General features: G+C 39.9%; 1 protein-coding gene across 1 annotated transcript in view; it reads right to left on the reverse strand.

Annotated features, from left to right (window-relative positions):
- DNAH8 (dynein axonemal heavy chain 8) overlaps window positions 1-17,590 on the reverse strand; it is a 315,366-nt gene that overhangs the window by 240,918 nt on the left and 56,858 nt on the right. Inside the window, exons 20-22 of the mRNA XM_052649575.1 lie at window positions 17,284-17,403; window positions 5,472-5,607; window positions 158-276 (exon numbers count right to left, since the gene is read on the reverse strand). Of these exons, the coding sequence (XP_052505535.1) occupies window positions 158-276; window positions 5,472-5,607; window positions 17,284-17,403 (375 nt within the window). The remainder of the gene's footprint in view (window positions 1-157; window positions 277-5,471; window positions 5,608-17,283; window positions 17,404-17,590) is intronic.

The following is a 17,590-nucleotide window of genomic DNA, read 5'->3' on the forward strand; positions in this document are numbered from 1 at the left end:
AAATTATATTTTCTGAATTTTGTTATAAATCCACACAGATTGGCTGCAGAACTGCCTGGGGGGGTGGGGGGTGGGGAGGGAAACACCATTTGGCATTATCTGCAATCCTATGAAACATAATTCTGTGAAATTGCATGAGGTTGTTTCACAATAATACCTTCTTAAATTCATCTTCTTTATCATCTTTAACATCAGCCTCAGGCACAATATTAGCATCATAATCGGTGCTTTCAACATCTTCTCCCTCACTTCCAAAAACAACGTGCTTTCTCAGCTCTATAGAAAAGATAAAATAAAAATAGAATATTTAATACTTAGCAATTGGTTTATTCTATATGACCAAACCTTCTTAGGAAGCTCCTTCTTTGAAAAATTCTTAATCGAAAAATTAAAAATTTGTTCCTGGGGGAATCACCCTTGAATTTAATTTAAATCAAGTACACTCTTCAAACACACTCTTAGTATCTATAATTAAGGAACATTTAAAGAGGGCTCTACATATTAGCTTTCTAAAATATCTGTTTAAGTTTTGACTTTGCTATCCTAACAAGCTGGTATGTTTGTGTTCTTGATACTTCTGATGAAAACCACTTAAACTAAGTGAAGAATCTCTAAGAGAAAGAAGACATGTTGTGGATATTTAAGCTCTGAGTTTTTGTTTGTTTTTTTAAAGCATACAAATTTATTTAATATAAGTTTTACATGACAGAAGAGATTTCAAAAGGAAATTAAGATCCAAAGAAGTGATTAAACTTGCAGGGTTTCACACTAGGTTCGATAAAGAGTAGAAAATCATAGGGAAAATGTGATAGGACTACAAGTAGTAAACTGTGGGGATTTAGCAAGGCCCGTTCATTCTGATTCCTCTCAGCATCCTCCCATCTTTGAAAATAAAGATGCTCCTTTCCTCTCTGGGTACATGGAAGCCTCTCAGATGAGAGGAGAAAGTAGAGGTTGCAGAGTCCTTCCCATACCACCTGGAGTGGCTCAGATGGTAAAGAAACTGCCTGCAATGCAGGAGACCCAGGTTCAATCCCTGGGTCAGGAAAATTCCCTGGAGTAGGAAATGGCAACCCACTCCAGTATTCTTGTCTGGAGAATTCCATGGACAGAGGAGACTGGTGGGCTACAGTCCATAGGGTCACAAAGGGTCAGACACAACTGAGAGACTAACACTTTCACTTTCCTGTACCACCACCTCTCAAATTCCTTTAGCTTAAAATATTCAATATGCATGGTAGCACATTTGGGGGTGGTATATTCTGAGCCCCAACATTTCTCTCCTAACTTATGTTTTCCCTTCTTTCATTTCCTTTCCCTTAAAAATTCTTTCTATAGCATGCCATGCCAATACTAGAGAGGGGGTTCTGTAAACTTCTACTCCCGCTTCAGTCTTCTCCCCATATTACCTGTGCCCCACTTAATGAATCTAAAGACTTGTTAATTTGATTAGCATATTGATGCTACTTTTCCAACAACTTTGCTTCATAGGTGGGATGAGCCCCTGTGTTTCCCCAAAAGAGCAAAGCTTTCTTCCAATAGTTTCAAATTTATCCCTTGCAAAAACTTCTCACATTTAGGAACTTTGGTGCAGAATCTTGCAAGTGGATCATAACTGGCTATAACTCATTAAAGAAACACATTTAACATTTCTAGCAGTAAGTGAACATGGAAAGATAATAACAACTTTTAACTAAAAATAATGGTTTGTCTGATCTCTGGGTCGGGAAGATCCCCTGATGAAGGCAACAGCAACCCACTCCAGTATTCTTGCCTGGAGAATTCCATGAACAGAGGAGCCTGGCAGGCTAGTCTGTGGGGTCGCAGAGAGTCAGACACAACTGAGCCACTAACACTTTCACACACACACAATGGTTTTCCCTTCAAATTAAAACTACAAATTATCTATATTTATTACCTAAACTCCCCTCAGTAAATATATTATTTTCAGCACTTCTTACAGGTCTTATACATTTAGGAAAGCAAAATGTATTTTATATCTTAAACAATTTGTTTACTGAATTAAATTGAAGCTTTTGCTTAACGAAAATGTGCATTTTCACCCACTTTTTCCCTTATTACTGGAAAGGGATATTTGCCTGCACATGGCTTGCTCCTCCACCTGTCCACCTGTCCTTAACTTACAGTTCTTAACTTTACTCAAAAAACAGCTGATTTTTGCAGGCACAGCACAAACCCATTAATTAATTCCTATTGTGTCGGCCCTCTCTATATTCAGGAGAACATTTTGGAATAAAAGCCTGAAAAGGATATTACAGAGATAATTTTTAAATTTTTGGGGGGAATCTTTGTGAGTTGTTTATTTCTTTTTGTTTCACATATGATATTTAACATGTTTCAATGCCATTCTCCCATATCATTCCACCCTTGCCCTCTCCCAGAGTCCAAAACACTGTTCAATATATCTGTGTCTCTTTTGCCATCTCGCATACAGGGTTATCATTACCTTCTTTCTAAATTCCATATATATGCGTTAGTATACTGTATTGGTGTTTTTCTTTCTGGCTTACTTCACTCTGTATAATAGGCTCCAGTTTCATCCACCTCATTAGAACTGATTCAAATGTATTCTTTTTAATGGCTGAGTAATATTCCATTGTGTATATGTACCACAGCTTTCTTATCCATTCATTTGCTGATGGACATCTAGGTTGTTTCCATGTCCTGGCTATTATAAACAGTGCTGCGATGAACATTGGGGTACACGTGTCTCTTTCATTTCTGGTTTCCTCAGTGGGATTACTGGGTCATATGGCAGTTCTATTTCCAGTTTTTTAAGGAATCTCTTCACTGTTCTCCATAGTGGCTGTACTAGTTTGCATTCCCACCAACAGCGTAAGAGGGTTCCCTTTTTTCTACAACCTCTCCAGCATTTATTGCTTGTAGACTTTTGGATAGCAGCCATTCTGACTGGAGTGAAATGGCACCTCATTGTGGTTTTGATTTGCAAGACAGAGGATGAGATGGCTGGATGGCATCACAGACTCGATGGACGTGAGTCTGAGTGAACTCTGGGAGATGGTGATGGACAGGGAGGCCTGGCGTGCTGCGATTCATGGGGTCACAAAGAGTTGGACACGACTGAGTGACTGAACTGAACTGAACTGATAATGAGTGATGTTGAGCATCTTTTCAAGTGTTTGTTAGTCATCTGTATGTCTTCTTTGGAGAAATGTCTGTTTAGCTCTTTGGCCCACTTTTTGATTGGGTCTTTATTTTTCTGGAATTGAGCTGCAGGAGTTGCTTGTATATTTTTGAGATTAATTCTTTGTCCGTTGCTTTGTTTGCTATTATTTTCTCCCATTCTGAAGGCTGTCTTTTCACCTTGCTTATAGTCTCCTTTGTTGTGCAGAAGTTTTTAATTTTAATTTAATTTAATTTTAATTTGTTTATTTTTGCTTTTATTTCCAATATTCTGGGAGGTGGGTCATAGAGGATCCTGCTGTGGTTTATGTCGGAGAGTGTTTTGCCTATGTTTTCCTCTAGGAGTTTAACAGTTTCTGGTCTTACATTTAGATCTTTAATCCATTTTGAGTTTATTTTTGTGTATGGTGTTAGAAATGTTCTAGTTTCATACTTTTACAAGTCATTGACCAGTTTTCCCAGCACCACTTATTAAAGAGATGTCTTTTCTCCATTGTATATTCTAGCCTCCTTTGTCAAAGATAAGGTGTCCATAGGTGAGTGGATTTATCTCTGGGCTTTCTATTTTGTTCCATTGATCTATATTTCTGTCTTTGTACCAGTACCATACTGTCTTGATGACTGTGGCTTTGCAGTAGAGACTGAAGTCAGGCAGGTTGATTCCTCCAGTTCCGATTGCTCCAGTTCCAAGCAATCTTTCTCAAGATTGCTTTGGCTATTCAAGTTTTTTTTGTATTTTCATACAAATTGTGAAATTATTTGTTCTAGTTCTCTGACAAATACTATTGGTAGCTTAATAGGGGTTGCATTGACGCTATAGATTGCTTTGGGTAGTATACTCATTTTCACTATATTGATTCTTCCAGTCCATGAACATGGTATATTTCTCCATCTATTTGTGTCCTCTTTGATTTCTTTCACCAGTGTTTTATAGTTTTCTATATATATGTCTTTTGTTTCTTTAGGTAGATATATTCCTAAGTATTTTATTCTTTTCATTGCAATGGTGAATGGAATTGTTTCCTTAATTTCTCTTTCTGTTTTCTCATTGTTAGTGTATAGGAATGCAAGGGATTTCTTTACACTCATTTTTAAAGTTTCTATGAGAAACATTTGAAGATGAAATACTTTTTATAATTATTTGTTTAATACAAGGTGACTAGACATATTTGGATTATGCAGAAATATAAAGAAAAATATAAATAAAACCATAATTCAATTATCCAAAGAAAGTACAATTTATAAAAACTGTAAAATTTTTTATTATCATCCTGTACTAGTCATGATTAAACCAGGTTTAGTCATAATTAAACCACTCATGATTAAACTTAGTCATGATTAGACCTCTTAAGAGAAATATTGCCTCTTTCACTTGTTTTAATAAATAAAGGAAAAGTAAATCATTTATAAGCTTGAGTTATAGCTAAGATTACTTGTATGTGTGTGTGTGTGCATTCAATTGTGCCTGACTCTTTGCAAGCTCATGGACTGTAGCCTGCCAGGCTCCTCTGTCCATGGGATTTTCCAGCCAAAAATACTGGAGTGGGTTGCCATTTCCTCCTCCAGGGGATCTTCTCAACCTAGGGATTGAATCCACGTCTCTGGCATCTCCTGCATTAGCAGGCGGATTCTTAACCAATGTAAGCTCAGAGTTTCTCATCCTCAGCACTACTGACTACTTTGTTGTTGGGGGCTGTCCTGTGCAGTGGAGGATGTTCAGCAGCATCTCTGCCCTCTATTCAGATGGTTGTAATGCAGTGTGACAACCAGCATGGTAGAATGAATATACAAAAAAGAAAAAGTTAACATAGCAGGCCAGAGACTGCTATCCATGTTAATGCCTGCTTGCAAGGTTGGTCCTTAACAGGTGTCTGGGAATTTGGAGTTGGGGCTTCCCAGGTGGCTCAGTGGTACAGAATCTGTCTGTCAATGCAGGAGATGTAGGTTGATCCCTGAGTATGGAAAATCCCCTGGAGAAGGAAATGGCAACCTGCTCCAGTATTCTTGCCTGGGAAATCCCATGTGCAGAGGAGCTTGGTGGGCTACAGTCCATGGGGTGGCAAAAGAGTCAGACACGACTTATCAACTAAACAACAATGACAACCTGGATTTCAGAGGGGTGCCCACCATTCCCTAACTCATAAAAAGGGTTCACTGTGCCTACACTGTGCAAATCGCATGGTTTATGCTGAACACCTGATCTCCTTCCCAGAGTCTGGAATTTGGATACACACTATGCACAGAGGGCCTTCTTGAGAGCATATCTGGAGCATTCGTGATTCAAACAGTTTAACCAGTCGCATTACCTGGTAAGTGTCTTGCTCCTTTCCCACTGTACTTAACTTCATAAATACTCTCAAATATTGATATAAGTTCTTTGACAGCTTCTTCCACATGCTTACTTTTATGGTTTAGCACCTCAGCCCATTCTTTTGTGTATGTCTATTAAATAAAGAAATGACTATTAATTTCCAGATACTTAAAACTACTGTGAAGCTTCTTAATATGACTTTAATTTGTCAAACTCTAATTAATGCTATTTGAAAATACCTAGAGATAGTGGCCAGTAGCATAACAATTCAGACTCCAAACTGGCAACAGCTAAAAGCAGCCTGAGAAACCTGTTAAGTTTCAAGCGAGAAAAAGGAGGAGAAAGAATAAAAATTCAAAGTTGTTTTGTGTTTTGGCCATGCCATGAAGTGTACAGGATCTTAGTTCCCTGATCAGGAATGGAAACTGTGCCCCCTTCAGTGGAAGCATGGAGTCTTAACCACAGGACTGCCAGGGAAGTGCCAAATTCAAAGTTTTTTACCTTACCTGATCCAATCACTCATCAAGATCTACACTCACGTTCATATGAATAAAAAGAAAGAAGCCTGAAGACATAAGAGAGATAAAGATGTCACAAGTTGAAAGTGAGAAATGGTTTTAGAAAATGACAATCCAAAGTGTTGTTCTGAGATTCAAATCAGACAGGGTGTTTAACTGAGCATCGTGTTGTATGCCAGGCATCAAGTTAAGACCTTTATGTGTATGAACTCATTTAATTAAACGACAACCTCTTGGGATAGGTAACATTATTGTCCTCATTTCACAGATGAGAAAACTGAGTCTCGGAAAGAATAAAAAATTTGCCCAAGGTCACACAGTCGGTGGGTAAGAATAGGGGTTTGAAACCAGCTTTGTGTGATTCTAAAAGTCTGTGCTTTTTGCCTTTTGAATGTTTCTAATAACAAATACTTTAGAAAGAAATTGAGAACTAGTTAAATCCAGAAAAGAAAACTGGCTTATAAAACTGAACAAGCCTTTCGACATACACTGTCCATGCACTTTAGAAAAGAGAAAAGTAAATGGTAGCAGCCAACTTGGCCCTTTAAAATCACTTTTGCGAAGGAGCCCGAGCCTATCTATGCAAATTCTCTCCAGACACGCTTTGGGAGATCCCTAGTCTCCTTGCACAGCTCTCAGGCGGTCCTCTCTTGGCTACTAGATTGAGAGAGAGACTCCTAAGCTTGTCCCCCAGATTTATACCACCCCACCTGTATTTGAAACCATCTCCATCTTTTCTCAATCTCAGGGGAAATGATGTTCCTCCTCTTACCGAAAGACAGTCTCCCTTCCCTCCTATCCCCACCAACTCTTCAGACCTCATTCCTCCATTCATTCACTCCATTCTTTCTAATTTATTCAACACACTGTTAAACTGTGGAATGCAATGGAGGCTGAGAGTCACTTCAGTCCAGCAGGGAAAACAAGTGTTAAGCAAGTGGACACAATTCCAGCTGATCACAGAAGAGACACATATCCTCTACTTGCTTTGAAATCCCCTAAGGAGACACAGGAGACTCAGGTTCGATCCCTGGGTCAGAAAGATGCCCTGGAGGAGGAAATGAAAACCCATTCCAGTATTCTTACCTGGAAAGTCCCACAGACAGAGGAGCCTGGTGGGCTACAGTCCATGGGGTTGCAAGGGAGTCTTACACAACTGAGCACACACACACACACGTACAAGGAAGGAACCAGACTACTAGTTAAACATGACAGAATAAACACATGTTTATTTTGGCACTCCCCTGGAAACCTCTACAAAATAACATAAAATCATCTTTTATGTTAAAAGAACATGCTCACAAGAATAAATTAGGATGCCATGGAAAGTCCTCTGTATGTTTTCAATACCATATAATAATGAAATTAATGGTATTTGACAATTTGTGCCAGTACAAATGAATATCCACTTGCAAAATAACGAAACTGGATCCTTACACCATACACAAAAACTAACTCAAAATGAAGCACGGATCTAAATGTGACAGTGAAAACCATAAAACTCTCAAAAGAAAACATAAGCATGTATCTTCATCATCTTGGATAGGGCAAAGTTTTCTTTGATATTTGACACCAAAGCAGAGCAGCAACAACAGAAACAGATGAAATGGACATCATCAAAATTTGAAACTTTGTGGCTTCAAAGGATACCATCAAGAAAGTGAAAAGACAGCCCACAGAATGGGAGAAAAATTCTGCAATCTGATAAGGGACTAGTATCCAGAACATACAAATAACTATTACAGCTAAAAAATAAAGTCAGATAACCCAATTTTACAACGAACAAAGGGTTTGAATCAGTTCAGTTCAGTTCAGTCACTCAGTTGTGTCCAACTCTTTGCGACCTACTCTTTCCCGTGAAGTGATGGGACCAGATGCCATGAATTGCAGCACGCCAGGCCTTCCTGTCCATCACCAAGTCCCAGAGTTCACCCAAACTCATGTCCATCGAGTCAGTGATGCCATCCAGCCATCTCATCCTCTGTCGTCCCCTTCTCCTGCCCCCAATCCCTCCCAGCATCAGAGTCTTTTCCAGTGAGTCAACTCTTCCCATGAGGTGGCCAAAGTACTGGAGTTTCGGCTTTAGCATCATTCCTTCCAATGAACACACAGGACTGATCTCCTTTAGAATGGACTGGTTGGATCTCCTTGTAGTCCAAGGGACTCTCAAGAGTCTTCTCCAACACCACAGTTCAAAGGCATCAATTCTTCGGCACTCAGCTTTCTTTACAGTCCAACTTTCACATCCACACATGACCATTGGAAAAACGATAGCCTTGACTAGATGGAACTTTGTTGGCAAAGTAATGTCTCTGCTTTTGAATATGCTATCTAGGTTGGTCATAACTTTCCTTCCAAGGAGTAAGCATCTTTTAATTTCATGGCTGCAATCACCATCTGCAGTGATTTTGGAGCCCCCCAAAATAAAGTCTGACACTGTTTCCACTGTTTCCCCATCTATCTCCCATGAAGTGATGGGGCCAGATGCCATGATCTTAGTTTTCTGAATGTTGAATGGACATTTCTAATACCACTTCATACCTACTAAGAAGACAATAATCAAGAAAATGGATAGTAAGTGTTGGCAAGGGTGTAGAGAAACTGGAACCCTCACGTACTGCTGGTGGGAATGTTAAATAATGCAGCCAGCTTGGAAAAGTCTGACTGTTCTTCAAAAGACTGAACATGTACTTAACATATAACCCAACAATTCCACTTCTAAATATATGTCCAGGAGAAATGAAAATATGTCCCTGCAAAAACTTGTACATCTATGTTCACAGCAGCATTATTCATAAAGGCCAAAAAGTGAGAATCCGAATGTCCATCAACTGATGAATGGATAACTAAAACATGGTCCACCCACACCACGCACTATGATTCAGCAGTAAAAAGAAATGTAGTACTGATACATGGGACAATATGGATGAACACTGAGCTAAGTCAAAAAAGCCAGTGACAATATACCACATACCATATGATTCCTTTTGTAAGAAATTTCTACAGTAGACAAATCTATGGAGACAGAAAGCAAATTAGTGGTGGCCTGGGGCTGGGAGAGTTGAGAGAAAATTATAATGACTGTTAATGAGCATGGGATTTCTTTTGGGGACATGAACTGTTCTAAACTTGATTGTGGTGACAGCTGCACAATTCTGTCACTATGTTAAAACCACTGAATTGTACGCTTTTTTTTTTTTTTTTTTTTTTTGGCTGCACCACATAGCTTATCAGATCTTAGTTCCCCAACCAGGGATCAAACTCATGCTTCCTGCAGTAGGAAGCACAGAGTCCTAACCACTGGATCACCAGGCAGTTCCCAAATTGTACACTTTAAATGGGTGAATTCAATAAATTTTTCAAAAAAACAATAACTAGTGCCAGAAATAACTGGAAGCAGGAATTGAGGGGAATGGAGCAGGGAAAAGAGAAGTGGGAGAGTGAAGGTAGCTTGAGTGAGCATTTGTAGAAGTTTAGTTGTGAATAAGAAGTGAAGGAGATGTGAGAGCATTTTTCTTTGCTGGCAAGAAAAGAGGGAGACTACTGGGGGTGGGGTCCCCTAGAGAGGACAAAGTTGAAGATCTAGATGAAGGAAGACTGGTGGAGGTAGGCTGCCAAGAACAAGAAGGCGTGGACTCCAGAGCCCACGAGTAGGACCTCAATTATGAAAAGAGGTGAGAACTTTCCCCACGGAACCAGAAGGAAGAAGAGTTGGATGTAGAAGTCAGCAATGCACCAAGAGCTCTGGGACGGTGCGAACTATTTACATGACTTTAATTCCGGAAACTACAAATAATCCTTGCCACTCCGTGAAATCCAGCTTGGGAGACAGTCCAGGTGCAGGTTATTCTCCGTTTGCCTCTTGAAACCCATTCCTAGCTCTTCTCTGCTCTGCCCTGTGCAGAGGGAAACTGCCTCCTGGGGCTCCCTGATTCTCTTGACTTTCGGTTGGGTTTGACCCAGTGGGATGCACCAGCAGAAAATAGGAGGGCGGGAGAGGAGGGTACCTCCCACTCCTTCCTTGGCAGAGGAGGGTAGGGCTGCATCTCTGGTAGAGGCTATGTCTCTTCACAAATTCAGCTCCTACGGGATGAGCCCCTCCATGTGATTCCAGTTCTCACGGGACTCTGAAAGCACTCTTTCCTCCTTTGGTGCCTTCAGCCCCAGCAGTGCTGATGACTTTCACCCTTGAGACTTCTGGAGTGTCTCACCTTCCTGGGATCTGCACCAATACCATCCCAACACACTAATCCAGCCCCATCCTAGTTCCTGAACCCTGATCAAAGAACTCACATTTGATTCTTGCTATGAATGAGGTCACCTCAGACACCCATGACAGCTCAAACTGCCAAGAAAGCCAGGAGTAAGAAACTTAGATGTACACATTCCACTGCAAAGAAATTTCCTATCTCAGTTGGCGACCAGTGGCACAGCTATCCTTTTTAACAAGTGGCAAAATAATGCCATGAGATAACAGACTATAAAAACTGCCTCCATATGATGTCACTACCAGTTGGGTAGTGCCCAACTTTGTGAGATGCCTCACAAAGCAAGGCATCTTTTCCTGATAAGGACCATATCTCTTCATGAGAAGAACAGCTAGTCCTTGAAGATTAATAAGACCATTCCCACAGCTGAGTGAAGAACAGACTGCAGTACCAAGGAGCATGACAGGGATGAAATGGAAGGCAGTCAAACTGATTTTGTGAGCAGCTTTATATTTTTAAAAAATTGAGATATAATTCATATAACACAAACTGACCCTTGTAAAGTACACAGTTCATTGATTTTTAGTATATTCACAAAGCTGGGGAGCCACCACTGACATCTGATTCCAGAACATTTTCATCATCCCCAAAAGAATCTCCCTATATCCATTAGCAGTCACTCCCCACCACTCTGGCAACCACTAATGTACTTTCTGTCTCTATGGAGCCAGGTTGATTTTGTAGATAGAATTTTTAATACCTTTTCATCTATTTCCCTGTATTCTCCTATCTTAACTTGGATCATAATATTGCCCTGATTTCCAATTCCATTTGTATATCTATCAATATACAGATATGTTGATCAGGATCAGATATACCAATACACACCACCCCAGCTATTTTAACAGACAGAATGAGAGAATTTAATATTTTAAAAATTGGTTAAACAACTATTAAGGGATCAAAAGGGCAAAAAGGAACACAGAGGTCACAGAAAGTAACTGCAGGAAGCAGCCCCCATCCCCAGGCATGGAGCAGCCCAGGGAGGAGGGTGAAGTTATTGGAACCTGGTACCGGGAGGTGAGGGAGATGCTCAGCTAGCGCTGCTACCTCAGAAGCTCAGAGAAGGGCCTCTTGATGTTGGTATATCTGAGAGACACATGAGGCTGATTCTGGAAAGGCTGGAAAAAGCTAACTAACAACCACTAACAACCACTGCCAGGGTAATGGTGTCAGCAACAGACGGCAATACAAGAAAGAGCAAGCCTGTTTTCTCCTCCAGCCTCCTTCTATTACCTATACTGCAAGCTTAAAAGGGAACCAACTGGCCAAGGATAAATGTAATTTGCAGAGTCCCAGCCCCAACATCATAGAGTAGAAGGACTAATTGGAGCTAAAAGAAGATAGCTTTTAAACAATTAACAAAATCTGTCCTATAACCATATCCTTATCTTAGATGTCCCAAAATAAGGAATACTTGCCATTATTGCAAATAAGCCCTGGTTCCCAGTATGGTCTGAAACCACTTGTTAGGCAAAATAACCTCGCATGCCCCCAGATCAACATTATGTACGCCATGTTTCCAAAACTGATTTCTCTCCAAAGTGTTCTCCAACGTGCTTTGTCATTACAAATCTTATTCTGTCTTCCCTGTAATGGTCTACCTAAGTGACAGGCTTGTGTGAAGGCAGCCCACGTGTTACTCGATCTTGGATCCCTCTAGGACATGTGACTGGGGCACACTGATTGACAAACATGCTCTTCCAAGTTTCACCTCCTGTATCTTGCCCGGGGCCACCCATGTAACCACCACACTCACACTTGGTCACCCTTTATCCTCATTTCCCTTGTTTGGGTGATCTGCTTCTCCTTCTATGCACATGAAAGTTCTGTATTTATATGTTCAAAGAAAATTTTCTTTGAACATAGTGTGAATTCAGTAAACGTAGTGTGAATTTCACCCGATTGAGAAGAGGACAGTGCCAAAACAGTTATATGCACACACCAATAGAAATGATTTTCATTGTCAAGAGGACAAAATGAAAAAAATTAATGGAGAAATGTCCCTACTCCTTTGTACGCTGCTAGTTTATAAGTAAGACCTGATATGAAGTACGTGGGCTTCCCTGGTAGCTCAGCTGGTAAAGAATCTGCCTGCAATGCAAGAGACCCTGGTTTGATTCCTGGGTCAAGAAGATCCCCTGGAGAAGGAAATGGCAACCCACCCCAGTATTCTTGGGCTTCCCTGGTAGCTCAGATGGTAAAGAATCTGCCTGCAAAGTGGGAGACCTGGGTTCAATCCCTGGGTTGGCAAGATCCCCTAGAGAAAAGAACAGCTACCCACTCCAGTATTCTTGCCTGGAGAATTCCATGGACAGAGGAGCTTGGCAGGCTACAGTCCATGGGGTCACAGAGAGTCAGACACAACTGAGCGACTTTCACTTTCATAATCAGATTCCAGAATGAGCGAGAAGGAAATGACAAGCTGTTAACCCCTCATCCCCAGGCAGGAAATAGGAGACTTCTTTGGAAAACTTTAATTGCTGGAAATAGACCTATACAACATTTGAAGGAATCTCCCTCCTAAAATAACATGGAGTCCAGGAACAGAGCAGACTCTATTTGCCAACTCAAGAAATACCACCCAACGTATATTAGGGATGCAGAAATAATAATATAAAAACAGGCAAAAGTTACAAATGAGTGCCATTCCTAGCACCTAGGGTATGATCTTCAAATATCATTTTCCACCAGTAACACTGAAGGGCTAGATGGAAAATTGAGTTATCCCAGATCTGGGGCAGGAAATGTACAAGATGAACCTAAGATTTCCAGCGGTTCCAGGAAGCAAGAAATCTTTCAAAGACTACAAGACTTATGTCAAAAACACAGAAGCCTGCCTGAAGAATTCCACTGGACAAAGATGATAAAATTTAAATAGAAAAAAGAATAATGACTTCCATGGACTGAATCCCTCAAATACATAATAATCCATACATTCATAATGATCTTTAAATAATTTAAACTACAATGAGTATTTTAGAAGTTGCCACTGAGCCAACTCATTATTTTGAAAACTGGTATATAAAAGGAAAACTGAAGCACTGAACTTGAATTTTCTTTTTTTTTTTTTATTTGTTTATTTTTTTTATTGAAGGATAATTGCTTTACAGAATTTTGTTGTTTTCTGTCAAATCTCAACATGAATCAACCAGGGGTATACATATATCCCCTCCCTTTTGAACCTCCCTACGATCTCCCTCTCCATCCCGCACCCCCCGCCAGGTTGAATTTTCTATACATTGTTTCATAGTAACCAACCAGTTAATGAAGGAAATTTCTTCTTTATAGAAGTATTTTATCCATAAATGCTAAAGTCAGAAAATCAACATTTTGCAATCTCTAGGCAACAATAACGGCTCTAGGCAATAATAATCAAAGATTGCTAAACTCTTTAGAAGAAAAGTTGGTGGGAAACTTTATAATGATGGATAAAGCTGACTGTGTTTGAGCCCACTAATTAATCTTAAAATCACAAAAAGGGAAAAAACAATAAAATGTGCCTCCTGGTGTGAAGCAAAAGGAAGTACACAGTGAACTATTCTGTCAGGAAAAGTAAAAGTAATTGAACCTGAACTGAATCAATCGTCCAGAGCTAATTAAAATGCATAGGAAATTCAAGGAATAGAGGACTAGGTCAACATGTTAAATCACACTACTGGGACTTCTCTGGTGTTTCAGTGGCTAAAAGACTTCATGCTTCCAATGCAAGGGGCCCAGGTTCAGTCCCTGACCAGGGAACTAGATTCCACATGCCCCAACTGAGAGTTCACATGGTGCAGATCCTGTTAAAGATCCTGTGAGCCACAGCTCAGACCCAGTGCAGACAAATAAAATAAATAAATGATATATATATTTTTTAATTTTTAAAAATCACACTACTAGGATATGATAAGCAAAAGTCTAAAACATGGAAAATTCTATAGGACAAATGATCCCATTTCTTCAATAAATAAAGAGCATTAAAAGAAAGAAGAAGGCAAAAAAAAAAAAAAACGTTGACTAGACATTTCTCCAAGAAACGTACAAATGGCCAACAAAGATGTGAAAGATGCACGCATCAGCAATCATTAGGAAAAGGCAAATCAAAACCACAAGGGGGCTTCCCAGCCATTCAGATTATTATGGAACAGGCTTTAATTTTCAAAAATGAAAGATAAGAACTGTCAGCAAGCAAGTAGAGAAACTGGAACCCTTGTTGTACACTGCTAGTGGGAAAGTAAAGCAGTATGGCCACCGTGAAAAATATTTGGTGATTTCTCAAAAGCTAAACATAGAATTACCATATGACCAGTAATTCCACTCTGAGTACATACCCAAAAGAATTGAAGGTAGGGACAGATAATTTCACACTAGTGCTTAATTCATAGTTAAAAGGTGGTAAGAGCCCAAATGTCCACCAACAGATGAATGGATAAACAAAATGTGACATATATATACCACAGAACATTTCAGATCTAAAAAGGAACCAAATTCTGATACTTGCTACAATATGGATTAACCTTGAAAACATTATGCTAAGTGAAGTAACACAGATACAAAAGGGCAATATTGCACGATTTCACCTACATAAGATACCTAAAAAAGACAAATCCATAAACATAGAAAGCAGAATAAAGGTTACCAGAGGTTGGGTGGAGAGAAGGAAAATGGGAAGTCATTGTTTAATAGGTACAGAGTTCCTGTGTAAGATGATTTTAAAAATAAATGTTCTGGAAATAGATGGTTACAAAACACTGAATTTTACTTAATGCCACTGAACTGTACATTAAAAATGGTTAAAATTATAAAGTTTGCAGTATGTATATTTTACTGCAATAAAAACTTGCAAACAAAGAAATGGGAGATGACAAAAAGAAATTTAAAAGATATATAAATCAAATGCAATGTGTGAATCTATTTGGCTCCTAATTCAAACACACCAATTCTAAAAATAGTTTCTACAAAAGCTAAATATATTCATAACCTATGACTACGACCCAGCAAACTCACTTAGAAGAATACACTCACCAAAACAGGTGCTTAGGTTCACAAAAACAAAACAAAAAGCAACCATGTATAAGAGTTCTCAGTGCATATAACCAAAAGCTGTGAACTATCCAAATGCCCCAAACAGTAGAATAAATATATAAATTGTAATAAACTCAGACACTGAAATACTAGTCAGCAATGAATGAGAATGAAAGAACTAGTGTCTCATGCAACTACACCGATGAATCTCACAGACCCTGAGCAAAATAAGCCAGACATAGAGAATATATGCTTCTTGATTTCATTTGTGTGAAGTTTAAAACAAGTAAAACTAATATACAGTGATAGAAGCCAAAATGTTGATGACTTTGGGGGAGAGGATGCTTGCTGCCTGGAATGAAGCAGAAGGGATCATTTGCAATGAAGAAATGTTCTCTACCTTGCTGTGGAGAAGGTTACAAGGGTATGTCATATGTAAACATTCACTGACTAGTGCACTTAAGATTTGTGCACTTTGCTGTATATACATTATATCTCAATTAAAAAAAAAAAAAGGTATGGGCCTAAAGTGAGAAGTTGAAGCTACAGCTTTTATGGGGACTTTTTTCCCCCATAAACAAACAAACAAACAAACAAAAACAAATGAGGCCTTGGATCCCTCACAAGGGTAGCAGACAGGAACTTAAGACCTATCCTTGCCCTCCCCACCACACCATCAGGCAAATCAAGGGCCACGCTCTCCAGGACAGTCAGCAATCTCGGTTGAGGCTCTAGGAGAGACAGATACAGTCTCCCTTAGAAATTTACAACCACTAGCTCACCCTCACTCAAGTTTATGGCTTGAGATCACACTACCTCAAAGTTTTGAAAAAGAACCACTCAGAGACCTTGACACATGAGTGCTACAATCTGGGGATGCAGGGGCTGCTCCATGCCTAAATAGTTCTGAAGCAAGAGGCTGGCTGGCTACCCTAACCCCAAACAGCTCAGAAAGGTGTCCTGCGAAGAGGACGCCACATTTCCATAGAAAGAGAGGGTAAGGGCACCCGTTTCCCATGGCCAGGTTACATCCCTTGAGATGGAACCATCCTTGCTTGTCTTGAAAAGGACATTAGCAAGGTGACCTAAACCAGTAAGGAGATGGGAAGCACAAGGCAGGCAAGAAAAAAAAAGGGCTCAGAGTTCAAGACAAAAAGTAAGTGCTTCTGAGAAAGACTGTGTTATGTGCCAGGCCTCAAGAATGACTAGACAGGATTCCTGCCTTTTGTGCTTTTGAGCCAATGGAGGACAGGTAGGTATTCAAGTCAGTTCAATTTAATGTGATGCTCACGAGCTTAGGCAGGTGCCACCGCCATTGAAGGATTTAAGGGAGTTCTTACAACCAGAGGATGGTGGATATGACGGGGCCAACAGGGGGCAGAAAGACCAGTTAGATCACAACATCAAATGCCACACTCATGAGCATTAAAACCCTGATCTGGAGTTTAGGCTTTTTGAGTATGAGCTACTCATTCTCTTTGCTTGGCTCTTGTGATAAACCTTTGCTCAAAAGAGAAGAAAAGGCATGACCTAAGATACGTGTGGTAGATATGGAAAAGAAGAGGCAATTCAAGAAGAATAGTCAGAGACGAAACCTGGCTGAGCCCTACAAGACTAACTGGCTTTGGGGAGGGGAGCGAGAAAAGGACTCTGGATGACACCCAGGTGTTCGGGCGACTTAAGGACAAAAGTATGTGGTAGTTAAAACCATGAGAGTAGATGATATTGCCCTGGGAGCATGCACAGAGGACGAAGGGCAGTGAACACCGACAGGACCCCAGGGGACGCCAGCATGAGCTTGAGGACATTATTAGGATAATGTCTAAGGCATGACCATGAGCTTGAGCTGTTGCCACCTTCTAAGTCTTTGGAGCTGAGGATGTTAAAAAAAAAAAAAAATCCAGCATGTCTAAATGCCATGAACACAGATTTCTACTTTTAGAATGCCAATTCACATTTTAGTTTATGAGTTAGCATTTCTATGACTAAAATATAACACATAAATGCATACCTCATTGAGTGTCAACATATCTTCTACTTTGGTAGCACCGCTTTCAGGCAGGGAAATTAACAATGTTTTGGCTATCTCCTTTAGAACTGCATCAATATGCATTTCACACAAGTCATTGATCTACCAATGAGAAAACACACACTGAAGAAAACTCCTCTTTCATCCAAAAGGCACCTGAGTTATAAACTAACCTGGAGGGCTACATCTGGAAACTTGCATCCTGAGCCAAGCATAATTTGGTAGGAATTTTAGGAGTAAATCTTCTCTTGATGTGGAATTAAGCTTTATTGAGCTGCAACATGTGTCA

The sequence above is a fragment of the Budorcas taxicolor genome, chromosome 11 (genome assembly GCF_023091745.1).
Source record: "Budorcas taxicolor isolate Tak-1 chromosome 11, Takin1.1, whole genome shotgun sequence".
In the NCBI taxonomy this organism is placed as follows: domain Eukaryota; kingdom Metazoa; phylum Chordata; class Mammalia; order Artiodactyla; family Bovidae; genus Budorcas; species Budorcas taxicolor.